At 40.7% G+C, this 13,265-nt stretch overlaps 1 protein-coding gene across 1 annotated transcript in view; it reads right to left on the bottom strand.

The window, feature by feature from the left end:
- IGF2R (insulin-like growth factor 2 receptor) overlaps positions 1 to 12,171 on the bottom strand; it is a gene marked incomplete at its 5' end in the record, with an annotated part of 45,351 nt that extends 33,180 nt beyond the window's left edge. Inside the window, 12 exons of the mRNA XM_010142677.1 lie at positions 297 to 443; positions 796 to 936; positions 1,223 to 1,387; positions 1,709 to 1,812; positions 2,638 to 2,818; positions 2,973 to 3,135; positions 4,663 to 4,777; positions 6,610 to 6,730; positions 7,517 to 7,646; positions 8,060 to 8,158; positions 9,812 to 9,936; positions 12,038 to 12,171. Of these exons, the coding sequence (XP_010140979.1) occupies positions 297 to 443; positions 796 to 936; positions 1,223 to 1,387; positions 1,709 to 1,812; positions 2,638 to 2,818; positions 2,973 to 3,135; positions 4,663 to 4,777; positions 6,610 to 6,730; positions 7,517 to 7,646; positions 8,060 to 8,158; positions 9,812 to 9,936; positions 12,038 to 12,171 (1,625 nt within the window). The remainder of the gene's footprint in view (positions 1 to 296; positions 444 to 795; positions 937 to 1,222; positions 1,388 to 1,708; positions 1,813 to 2,637; positions 2,819 to 2,972; positions 3,136 to 4,662; positions 4,778 to 6,609; positions 6,731 to 7,516; positions 7,647 to 8,059; positions 8,159 to 9,811; positions 9,937 to 12,037) is intronic.
- Positions 12,172 to 13,265: the final 1,094 nt, after the last annotated feature.

The following is a 13,265-nucleotide window of genomic DNA, read 5'->3' as shown; positions in this document are numbered from 1 at the left end:
GTTTTGTACAGCTTCCAGGAATTTGTGCAGCTTTAAGCACACTTTCATCATGTTCGGGAGAATCTTAGTTTAAGAGATTTAGTCAAGGGTCTTTAAAGAGTCCTTGTATAAAAGGTGAAGAGAGCTTAATATCTGCAATTACATTGTTACCATCCTAGTAAACAAACCACAACACTTCAGCTTCTGCATAGAAAGAAAAAGACAACAAAGGTACATGCTATTGTTCACCACTCATCTGGGCCTATTAAATAAACTCCATTTTTTTAGAACAGAGAATAGGGTGTGGATATTCTCACCTGGTCTGCACACGAGAGTGATGACAGTTTTGATTTTTTTGTTAACACCACAGCTGTCTCCATTTGAATAGGTAAGTTGAATATTTTCTCCAACCTTTCTAGGAGAAGATACAAATGTTCCAAGATTCTTACTGTTGTTCTGTTTATCTGTAAAGACAGTAAATAATTTGTCTCCCTGGAAAGAAGTGAAGTTTACACTATTAAGACAATATTAACTAGTCAAATAAAAAGTCTTAAGAGCACACATCATTAGGAGTTTGCTTTTACGACACCAAAGCCACACTACAAAGTCTGGAGCACTTTCATTAGAAAATGCTGCTTGCATCATTTCTTCCTCAGTCTTTGAGAGCACAAGAGAAATGTGCTCCTAACTTCTGTTTCCTCAAATAACTGAAAGCACTCAGGGCAGCCAACAACATTTGCAGAGGAAGTACCAAGCCTTCAGAGCCTTAAAAAAAAACCTAACCCGCAAAAAAAAAAAACCAACAAAAACACTCACCTACAGAACAAATAGCAGCATCATCTGGGCAGCTGGAAGCTCCTCCTCTCTTCCACACTTTATGGCAGACATTGATGTAATAATGCTTCCTCCCTACCTCTGAAAAGCTACTGTCCACAGCTTCCCAGTTCTGGTCTAACTCTGAAATACAGGAGGTCTTTAAGGAAAGTCAACAGGCTTAATTGTTCTAGACTCTCAATGCCAAAATGCCTTTTATCACAAGAAAGGATGCATGTTTAAAACCACTTAAGATGACAGCAACCAAAGCAGTCATGGATATGACTACCTTCATAGGACACTCACTCTAGTATCCCAGAAACTCACTAACAAAAGCAAAAGCTGGTTAATGGTCAACTAAAGAACAGCACTAGAGATGTCACGTAAACTCAGGACCAAAGTAACTGAAAGCTGGTTTTCATTGCCGTACCTGAACCACGAATCAGAGGTGACAAGTCATAGTGTTTTCTCTTTTCAGCAACTCTGCAAAGGAGATCTTCTTTCTCTTTAACACATGCATATTTTGTATCCCAAGTGAAAAAATAGGTGCAGTCCACTTCACCAGTAAACACTGGAGTTCCTCTACCATCATTACCTTAGCATTGAAGATGGATAAACAGAGGTTAGGCTTCCAGTGAGGGGAGAAAAACAAGGAGACTTGAGGTCTAGCTGAGAAATGAGGCTTTTATACCTCAGTATTCTTGATCATCATTAGCAGCACCAAACAACCCCGCCAGCCAAGCAGTACTACTCCACAGCAGAAAATCCTGCCACACACAGAAATTAGTGCTTACTCCAATGATATTTATTCCTTGTGTTAGCTCTGGCTCAAAGCATGCATTCCTTTAAGCATAAAAATACTAGGAAGCACAGAAGTCAAACTTTGCTCAGAATCATCACAGCTTGTTATACTCACCTGCTGTTTCATTGCACTCAAAGTTTATGACAGTCATTCTCTGAAATCCGGAACTACAAGCATCCCCATTCGGATAAATTAAAGTGAGATCCCCATCAGAGTATCTGAGTAAAAAGCCAGGTTTTAGATAGAAATATGGGATCAGACACGATCACATGGTGTCCTTCACATAACAGAAGACACTCTTGTTTCTTAATTGTATCAAATTGAACAAATGCTTGTTCAATGTTAATATTGCCATTTCTACTGCAGCAAAGGTTTGCATCCACTGATTTTTCTGGTTACCTTTCAAGAATTTGCATAGAGTTTAAAGCTCTAAAGCTACTCTAGCTGTGGTGGAGTATTAGTTTATTGCACGGCTATTTTTGCAAGTGTGGGAAGTCATACTTCCTGGAAGATCACTGACAAGTCACTCACGTGCTTACAGGGAGAATGGAAGGTCAGTCATATCTAGGTGAATAATCTCTGCTTTGCAATCTCATGCAAACTACTGCCCCACTTGGAAGTTCTTAAAATTTTTTAAAAATTCATAAAACCATGGACTTCAGTAATCTCGGATATGATTAACACATGCTCTTGAAAAGGAAAGAGAGATTCCCTCTTGTTGAGGACAGTTTCTAAAACATCCAGTCCTGATGCTACTTTTTATACGTAGAACACAAGAAGGCCAAGAGGCAGCACAGCACAATCTGCAACTCTGACACCAAAGTCAGTGAAATTTTCTTCCCTGTCTAGGCAATGGCCTCTATTAACCTACTCCTTTGTTTGATAATGTTATCCTGGTATACTGTTATGCTTTTTCCTATTAAAAACTGAGAAAGAACACTTGCATTGTGTGTCAAATATTGCTTACATGACAAATAAGGGCACCAAAGCAGGAAACAAAGTTCAATCAGACCAGTTCACGGGGCTAAAGATCTTTTACACACCTTAGGGTTTGGTTCTGAAATCTTCCTGCCACTTTTTGCTGATTATTTGAAGATTTTACTTGGCAAGATGAAGTGTATCCTATGCTGTCCTTACAGTTACCCGCAGTGGTTTTCCCACATATATTCAAGTAATAGTAATACTCGTTTTTGTCATCTTTTGCAAAATACGGCGTGACGTAATCTGAATGAAAAAAAAAAGGAAAAGTGTTCTAACACACAGCAGAACAGATGTAAAAACCCAAATACCTACAAAGGATACTTCTCTTGTCTTCAAACATGGAACCAGAAAACTAGCTAGTAACACTGCAGACGCAGAAGAAAAATGGTGAGCTTACCTGGAAGTTGAGTAAGTGGTCTTAAATCAATGGAGATATCATGTTGCTCATTAGTCAGAAGGCAGCTCTTACTCTCCAGGTAATCTCTGTGACAGGCATACTCAGTAACCCATTCAATTTCATACCGGCAATTTGTTTTTGCTGTGAGTTTGGGACCCGCACTCTGATACAGATGTGAATAGAATTTAAATTACATGTCAATACTTATTTGAAATATAAACTTTAAAGCAACACTATCACATTCGTTTAGGGTCAGTAATGACTAACTTCACCTGTACATTGCCTGAGGGGTGCAAACATTGTCTCTAACCTCTCAGAAATAGGTGCTGAGAAGACATAAACCAGGTCTTACTAATGATGTGGCAAACTATTAGAAGTCTAAAAAAAGGTAAAGTATCAGGTATTAGCAAAAAGACACCAGAGGTAACAGTACTTTTAAAAGCACTTTTCCTTAACAAGTTGGCAAAAGCAGACTATGTGAGCCCAAACTGCTAAGCACAGCTTGTATTGCTAGTGCCTCAGAGGATTCCTCAGAGGGAAGCAGAGATCAAGTGTTCTCTGAAGGCAAAACAGCCTCTTGGACACTGGTGTTTTAGTAGCTTTGATTCCCTCATTCCAAATCAAGACTGAAAGATGTTTGGGAATTCTTTAGCCAACACTATCAGATGTCTTTCCTGTAATGAAATATTTGTGCACCTCAGAGAAGGGGTAGTCTTGATTTTCCCTCACTTTTAAGTGAAACATTTAGAAATCCACTTTGTTTCATAAATCTGTACTTCTGCCATGCACTAAAACAACAGGTAAGATACAGAGGTCAGTATCAGATAAGTTACAGGCACAAGTAACATTAGTAATACTGTTCATACTACAAGTGTGTGTAGCTGCAGTGAGGTGTTACAAAGTGACAGCGGAGAAAGGCCTATGTATGGTTTGGTTCTGCAGCAATGAAGTATGGTAACTATCTAGGTCAGATGAGGGACAAAACATCAAATCGAAAAACCCAGACAGCCAAGAGTTCCTCTTTCACCTACCTGCAACCAAAAGCATCACAATATGAAATGGCAGAGCATTAGCAATAGCCACTCTGGCCCATCTCAAGGAGTGTGGGTTGCTGAGATCACTCAGAATCACAAACTCACCACTGAAGCTAGACTAAGACTGTGACCTGCAGAAACTGAGTTGCTGCCTAACATTAAACATTTTACTTGAAGTTGAAACTAATTCAGGAGCCTGCTCAGTAAGTGACAGACTTTTGCCATGCAATAACACTTGCTAGCTACTTTTTTCCTGAGGAAGGCCAGATTAATAAAGAAAAAAGTTACAGAAAATAGCTATAAGCACGCCCAGCCTCACTGATGATGGAAGAGTGCTCATTACTAATCAAAGCTCTGTGTCAAGGATTAACACTATGCTAACTCCATCCTGTGCTCAGAGGAAAGTTTTGGACAACAAATTCACCAAGTCAAGAAAGAACACACCCCTGGGGAAATTTTATTTGGGTTCTTGTTTATTTCTTAAGTTCTAGAAGACATTCTGAAGATTGTTTTTAGGATCTCACACTCTTCATAAGCTGCAAGCCAGGAAAATTTCTCTTCTCTTCAGCCCTGAATAAAAATGAAAGCTAATGCACGCAGCAGTCAACAGAAGTTAAAACCCAACTCTTTAGCACAAACTAAAATACCGAATTTACCTCTTCTCCCCTCTTTGTTGGGCAAACAAAAGTGATCGTCACTGCTGGGTTATGGTCTAGACAGAAGTCTGGCTTTTCTTCATCACTATATATTTTCTCATAACTCAATACCAGTCTAAAAACAGAAAATAGTAAATAAAAAATACAATTAAGACTGTGCACTGTACAGAAGAAGGATATTCTTGAAAAAACATCCAAACACCCAAGCAGAATATACTAGATTAGCCCTACTCCTGAAAGCAACTTTTATGAATGTCTTTACTCCTTTAATCTTTTAATTAACCAAAATGAAGATTAAAATAGTCCTAGGAAAACTACTTAATACACTCTTGCACCCCAGTTAAGACTATGCTGAGTGCCTTGAAACCTGCATTGTAGCAAGAATTTGTCTGATAGTCACAAGAACACTCTCAGCTTTGCTCTGAGACTCCTGGAGAGCAGATGTGATGAATACTCTTGCAACCTTTGTAAGTAATAACCAGTCATGTTTTACAACTTTCCTATAGTTTTCCACCTCTCTATGTATAATCTCTTTCCATTCTGGCCCCAGAATTAAGAGTGAGGTCAACTCATTAGCAAGCTGACAGGAACAAGGCAACTGGGACAGATCAGAGGAGGCAGAATAGGAGAACGAAACATGGTAACTACCCGACAGGAGAGAAAAATGGCAGGATGTCCTGAATGAGAGAACACGGATATCAACACAACTACCCAACCAAGCGTTACTGTTCTACGCAGTCTAACAGGCAGAAGACAACAGCTTGAGAGGTGACAGTATGGCCTCAGGTTACCCACACCTCTAACTGGCCTCTCTATACCTTAGGACACAGATATACAATCATCTTACTCCTTTCCCAAGCCACTCTAGTCTGACTGAGCACATACAATGAATTCTCCTCAAGTATATGAGGAGCTCTTCAATCCTAGCAGAAATAGGATAAAAGTTTCTTGCCAAGCACTTTTATAGAATACCAGTTGCACTTTAACAGGAGAAAAAGCTTTGCTTCCGCAGATGTATGCTGCTTCCTTGGTACAGAACACCTCACCCACTTGTTTTGTGCTGGGGGAAAAGCCCTGCCACAAAAGACTAACAACTGCATTCATAACCTAAAAGAAATCCCTCAACTTCATCACTAATAGGCCATCACTAATTTGGCCTCCCTGTTATTAACTTGGTTTTTTTCCAGCTTGCATCTGAGATAAAAAGACTACTGCAGAAGTCAACGGGGTACTATTGACCCTACAAAGTAAAGAGGCTCAGATGACGTGGAGCTCAGAGAGATCAGCATGTCAAGTCAGTCCTCTGTGCCACACTGGGTTGTTTGGGTGGCTTTGTTTGGGTTTTTTTTTCTTTCAAGCTGCACTTGCAGCACAAGAAGCAGCAAACAGAACAGAAGCAGCATCCAGGAAACAGTTTCTCCAAGTCCCAGCTCTGCCACCACCATGAACAATAAGCCTTGCATTGCTTTTCTATTTCTCCTATTAAGAACTCCGTAATGCAAAAACACCCAAAGGCAACATCTGGCCCTATTCTCAACTTTTCAAGTATTCCTGGGCAATAGAGTGAGCTAAATACAGTACATAAACCACAGAGAGCCAAGTGCATGTACCCTGCGGGCCCCCAGACAGCAGGCAGATGGGGTCAAACCTAACTCTTCTGCTTGTGGACAGACAGCAGCAATCATCCCTTGCTTCTGATACTTTTGAAATTCCGTAAAAAGGAGTCTCTCACAATTAAGAGGAAAATTTGATCTGTTATGGCAGTACTACAGGATACCTGAAAAAGGCTCTGCCCTGCCAGTATTTGATAAATTTTTCTGCCAATGCTTCAAAACTGAAGTGGTATTGATGTCAAATTTTACAAGACTCAGCAGTTACCAAGACTCCTTTTTCCAGCCCAGGTGACTGAGAAGTGTTCACAGAAGTATCAGCACAAAAATTACATACCTGTCTTTGTCATGAAGTTTCAACTGTTCCTGTGGATGGCCAACATCATACGCCTGACCTTTGTGTAACAAGCAAGCAGCACTGCCAGCAGGGCAGCTTCTGGTCTCTCTACTTGAACTTCCTGTTACAGAATACAGAAAATAGAATATAGAACTCAGTTCTATATCCTCACAGAGAAGGTGTTTTCCCCTCCTTTGTTTCTTATGAACCACCTAATTCAAAGCTGTCAACAGGAAGTTTCAGACTAACGGGATTTTTAAAAGAATAGACCTGCCACTAAAACTAGAAGTATTAAACCCTTAACAGAGGCAATATGCATAACAAAATACATACTGAACTGGGCAGTAGAGAAGAGTAGGAATATACAGCTAAACTAGCCTTTTCAGCAATTTTCAAATGAGTGATTTTTCTGGTTTAACTCCTTACATATATAGCTCCCAATCGACAGGAAGGTGCTGGCTATGCACCATTACTTTCCCAAGCACCTAAACTCTAGTTTAGATGCATCTCAGGACATTCACTTAGAACTAAGCAACAGCCTGAACTGGAGTCCAAAGTAATAAAGTTAAGAGCACATGGAACGCGATGAACCATCTCGGTCCTACTTGGCAGCAAACAGAAGCAGCTAGAAAACAAGCTAAGCTCTTCCACTCAGTCCAGTTTAAGTCATCTTTCCTAATGGCATTTGCCCATTCAGAAGGGGTGTAACCCAAAACCACAATAGTTGGAAAGCAAGACTTCGCTTCACAGAAAGCAGCCTTCAAATCATTAAAAGTAGCTGGAAGCAACAGTACAAGTCCTAAAATACTGATCTTTGGTCATAGGACAACCTCAACTGAGGCACTGGAAAAGCACACCACCACTAGAAATGCATACATTGACAGGTGACACAAGCAAGTGTTCACACCTAAGTTCCTGCAGACATTTATGTACAAGGAGTCATCATCAGAATCATCCACCAAATAGTGTCCTGAAACTTGGATGAGAGGATTCAAGTCATGTTTCTTCAAATCTTCATCAAACACATAGCAAGGGACCTGGAACAACAATTAAAAAATTACATGCAATCCATGCTACACAAGTAGGGAAAAGTTATGAACAGGCTTATATAAGCCAAGTTAATACATGGAAAAGGTTTTACTTCTGAAAGCTCAAAGACTTGAAGTTAGACTTAAAGCTAGATATGCTGACTAAAATGAGGCATCCGACATATGAGTGTTCTGCTCTACCTTTTAGAAGAGTTTTACTATAAACAACCATCCGGATCACAAAAGAGGTTGAAGAGTTATTTAAAATTCTTAGCTCCACCAACTTACAACAGATGCTTTATGTGCCTATGAAAAAGTTAGGTTCATGGAGGCTGTTGGGATTCATGTGAGGTGGGGGCAGGTGGTTAGAGCAAAACTGCCAGATGTATGAAGAGCAACTACATGGATAGTATATAGATTACCTCTTTCACAGGTTTAAACAAGTCTTTCTTGCAAGCCACAAAGGTCCTCCACTCAAAATAGTGCACACACTCTGTTGCTGTTACAAATTCAGGGGTACCCTATTTAAAGGAGAAGAAAAATAATTCTTTGAAAAACAGACTTCAGTTTTAGTTTACATTTGTAGAGAGCAAGAAGTTCATTCAGGAGATTAAGAAAAACAAAACACAGCATGTGACAGAACAAGAGCATACAGTTTCTTAACAACACTTATTAACAGCAAGTTAGTTAACAGCTTTGTTGGTACTGAGGAAGATGCAAAGTGCCAAATCCTCAGTCTGCATATGCACCAATTCTCAAATTAACATGAGCCAGTCCTCTTTGCAGTAGTTGTACTACCTCTTCTAGAAGCACTCACTATACCAACTGATACTGGCAGAAGCACCAGTCAGATCTAGTTACTAAAAAGGAAAACACCAATACACGTGTATAAAGAGGTGAACAGCTAAGCAATGCACGGTTTATCAGTTCTCTGCCTTCCATCCTACAAAGCAGGCTGATTAGCAATCTATTCTGCTACACAGAAAGAATACCTCTGATCTCAGCTATTCATTGTTATAGGCTCATGTGATACACATTTGTATCTATTTCAAGATGGGAGTTTTACCACAGCTCAGGGCTGGGTGCTCAACAGGATGTCTCTACCTAGAGAAAAGACAATCTGATTAGATTTTTTCCATTCTCCCTCCATCACCTCAGGCAGAAGCACGATAGCATATTTAAAGTAATTCCCTCCCCGTTTAACTCTGCCATAAAAGCGTTGGAAAGGAGTTGTTCCAGACACTATTACAAAATCCTTTTACTAGGTGGTAAACTAGAATAGGTGTCAGAACTATGCTAACTAGAAGAACTTTGAAGATTGTTACAGTCTGGTGTTACAGCTGGAGCTGAGCATAATTTTTAACTTAAAGAGTTATCTGCTGAAACAGAACAAGAAGCATTTAAATTGCTGCTGCACTAGCACTTGGAATTGGCCAGATTTCCAAGGAGGGACGTGCAACAGCATCATCAGTACCAACAGCAGCACTAGTTAGTAGTTATTTCTGACACATGAATATGTTAACTGACCACAGTCAGTACAGAAAACACGCTGTAGTATCAGTGAAGTGTGTGGAAGGTGTAACTCCAAAAGCACCTGGAGATGAACTGCATACACACACGCCCCTAGGAACTTTCAGGAATCTCCAGTCACACTTTAAGCAGATTCCCAAGAACAACTACTCTCCCATAGGCCCAGCTGAACATGTAAGCACTGTTCACTCAACTATGTGCAGAAAAACCGAACACTTACACCGACCCATAACAGAGGTCGGTCATTTTCTTCAATGCTGTTCTATTAAACAGATATACCAGGACCACAGCTTGGGCACAGCTGACATTTAAACAATAGCTCTCATTGTTACAGCACTATGTACACTTGACTCATGCCTCCATATTACGCTATTAAAATACTACAGTCCAATTCCTGTAAAAACACTAAGACACAGAAGAGCCTGCGAACAAAGCTGCAAACAAAGTGGATCTGCAATTATTTTCTACCTTTGAGAGCCACAGTAGATCATGACCTTAACTTGGTACTAGAAGATAACTGGCTCTTCCTTAAGCTATGAAACTCAGCAATTAGTACATCCACCAGTTCAGCAAGCCTCCTGAAAAAGCAAGTTACAAGTACATGCCGTTTCCATTGAAGATAAGAACACGTGACTTAGACTTACCAGTGTTTTCCCACACAGGAAGTTAATGTTGCTTTGAATTCGGTGCCGACTGCCTTGCTGCAAGCAGTTACGCGTAGTGTTGAGTTCCAGAAGAGTTTCAGAAACTTTTAGCAAGCTTAAGTCACCTAGGGTTTAAAAACAAAACAAAACCCAAAAGGGTTATAATACATCACCTTCATATAAGCTCAGCATACAGGCTCTAATTTCAAACACTTAGCAGCACAAGACATCTCAGTCCACTTGAAGACAGTCTTTGAACAGAGTATAACTGAAGATCTTCCTTGCAGCTCTTGTGTTTTGGACGACTAGATCCAATTAAGATAGTATTTGACATCTCCAATCATACATCTACTTTCTTAAAGGTTTTTAGCAAACACTTCGAATTTTAAGAAGCCCAACAGCAGCTGCCACTGCAAACTAGTCACTGCCTTAGGAACAAGGGCTAAAGAACTCCACGAAAAACTGTTAGCAACTAGTTTCAAACACTACAATTCACTCCTTCCTCCCGTCAGCTTCTATTTATCAGCTTCTCAGCCTTTGTGCCATTTATACAAGTAGCATCAGCACAATATGAGAGAGTCTATCACAGAATGTTTGGGGTTTGAAGATCATCTAGCCCAACCACTCCTGCAGAGAGCAGGGACATCTTCAACTAGATCAGGTTGCCCAGAGTCCAGCCTGACCTTGGATGTTTCCAGGAATGGGGTATCTATCACCTCTTTGGGCAACCTGTGCCAGTGTTTCACCTCCATCACGGTAAACAATTTCTTCCTTATGTCCAATCTAAATCTCTCCTCTTTTAGTTTAAAACCATCACCCCTTGCCCTATCACTACAGGTCCTGCTAAAAAGACTGTCCCCATTTTTCTTACAAGCTTCCTTTAAGTACTGAAAGGCTGTGGCCTTTCAGTAGGACCCTTTTCCTTAGGCTGAACAACCCCAACTCTCTCATAGCAGAGGTGTTCCAGCCCTCTGATCATTTTTGTGGTCCTCCTCTGAACCTGCTTCAAGAGGTCCATGTCTTTCCTATGCTGAGGGATCCAAAGATGTTGTTTCATCTTGAGAGCAAAAGAAGCAGAAGTAAGCAAACTGAGCCGGAAGAGGGTACAAGAACCCCAAAAATATTCTGTTGAACTGCAGCAGACAGAAAGCAACTATAGCCACCAAACTTGTAGGTAAAGCTGTAACACTGGCAATCAGAACAGAAGCTTGATGCTAATTCACGCAGCAAGCCCTCAGTAGCTCAAGACTCTTCTATTCATGCTGCATATGCTCACACTAACTGCATTACAGGAAGGCACGTTAAGATGCTCATACCCGAGCAGCTGTTCACAGCATCCCCTATATAACCAGGGCAACAAGTATTTTGGACCATTCAATAACCTTCTGCCTTCTCAAAGGAAGGTAAGAGTGGAGACACATCAGCACAGAACGACAGCACAGACAAACACTGCACATGCACACACGCGCACAAGGTATGTGCCAGACTGAGAACCTGCAACAGTGAAGTCTGTTACCACCGCTGCTGTTCAGTGCCACCTTCCAGGCACCTGGAGGCTGTCAGTGGTTTCTGCCTTTTATATTTTCTGACACTCTTGTTATCAAAAGGCCCTCTTCAGGTCTTGTCTCCATCACTGATGCTGGCAAAGGTGCCATGCAGCTATCTTAAACCTAAAAGCTACACACGACTTTGTGAACAAGACTGCTACTTATCACATTATTCATTGCTTACAAGACACTGGCAAAGTGCCCTCTTTCTTTTTGAGCATAACGACTTAAAGACCAAACCCCAGAAGCTTAGCAATACTCCAGGCTTGCATTACAGAGAGTAGCCTAGCTCTGAACAAAAAGCTGATGTTACACTGGCCTGAGTTTTAGTATAGTTTAGAGCTAGAACTCAGGTTTTATCCTGTGTTCAATAGCAAGCTTCAAACAAGTCTGTGGACAGTGCACATCCTGTCACAGGTAGATGGACTTATTTCTACTTGAGATAGCCTTGCGTATTTTCACACTAGATTACACTTAACTAGACCATAAGATAACTTTCACTGTCCTGTGATTATCTGCAATCAGATCACGTTTACCCAAATCTCCCCAGTAAATATACAACAGAATAGTTTTACACTGTTACGAGAAGAGGAAAAAAGAAGAAACTGTGCAACAGTTACAAGACCATCCATTAATATGACTCTGAACTACTTATGAGGAAAGACACTTGCATACTTACCGACAGACACATATGTCTCCTTATTGATGTCATATGCACAGACTGCACTTGATCTTCCACACTCTTCAACACCAAAACAGAAGTTTATTTTATAAAGGACATGTTTGTCTGCATCAATTGCTTCCCATGTGTAACTGAAAAGAAAACAAAGCCTGTCAGTTGGTATTCGTATTCCCTGCACTGCCGTGCTCTAGACACCAGTCCCTGAAATTACCAGGTTATAAAGTTAGGAGCACCACTAATTCAAGTTTCATATTTGTGTTCTACATCCATAAATACTTGAAATAATTGTTATTGTGTTGGAGTCAAGAACAAAAGTTTTAACCACTTGAGAACTATATATTCAAGTCCATTTTCCTCTTTCTTGAACACCCAACCACCCATTCTTCCCCACCAAAAGACTACTTTGTCTAGGTGTATCACAGGCAGTGAACCTTTTTCCCCGAGAGCCTGATAAACCTCTCAAACATCTTTGGCAGGCTGCACACTACTGCACTTTAGCAATAACAGTGGCAGAAGTGCTATGTCTCAGTGGAATACAGCAGCCAGTATTACCCTGTCTGCCAGCAGCAGAGCCACCTAGTTTCAGAATCAAAATTATGGTTGAGATCCTCATAGCATTCAGACTGAAAGATGTTAATAATGCTTATTAGGGCCTAGCTGCACCTTTATGCATATATGTCTCTCTTAATATTGAAAGGACAGTTTCTGAAGGACAATGTCAGAAGTTGGAAAGCAAGCAGAGCTATCCACAAGAGACTCAGTTGAAAGACCTCACTAACTAGCTACAGCCATACCAGAAAGTCAGCTGTCTAAAAACTGATAAAAGAACATGAAGCTCTGGGTAAATCCAACAGAGAATAAATCAGAGTAACAGTAGAAAAAAAAATTAAATGTGGTGTAGTTCAGAGGTAGAGCAAGGATTCATTTCCCTCCTAGCAGGCATTAAGACTGCAGTGAAATGCATGTGACAATACCACTGGGGTTGGAAGCAGGCCCAGGTCAGCCTGTTTGGAGTCAGCAGCTCTTCAGACAGCCCAGTTTACTAGCACATAGCTGTGGCCAAGCTCTGTTAAAAAGGCACAGCTCAGTAAACATTTGCCACCAGCCTGGCTCAGCCATACCTCTTCTAGTACTGGCAGCAGCCTGCATCTCCTGGAAGGCATTGATTCTTGCAGCGTAAGAGATTTTCCCGCTTCCCTTCTATCTCAAACAGAAAATTTACCAA

The sequence above is a fragment of the Buceros rhinoceros genome, unplaced genomic scaffold (assembly GCF_000710305.1).
Source record: "Buceros rhinoceros silvestris isolate BGI_N320 unplaced genomic scaffold, ASM71030v1 scaffold1739, whole genome shotgun sequence".
Lineage (NCBI taxonomy): Eukaryota > Metazoa > Chordata > Aves > Bucerotiformes > Bucerotidae > Buceros > Buceros rhinoceros.
Note: the sequence above shows the minus strand (reverse complement) of the source record. Positions and strands in the feature narration are given on the sequence as shown.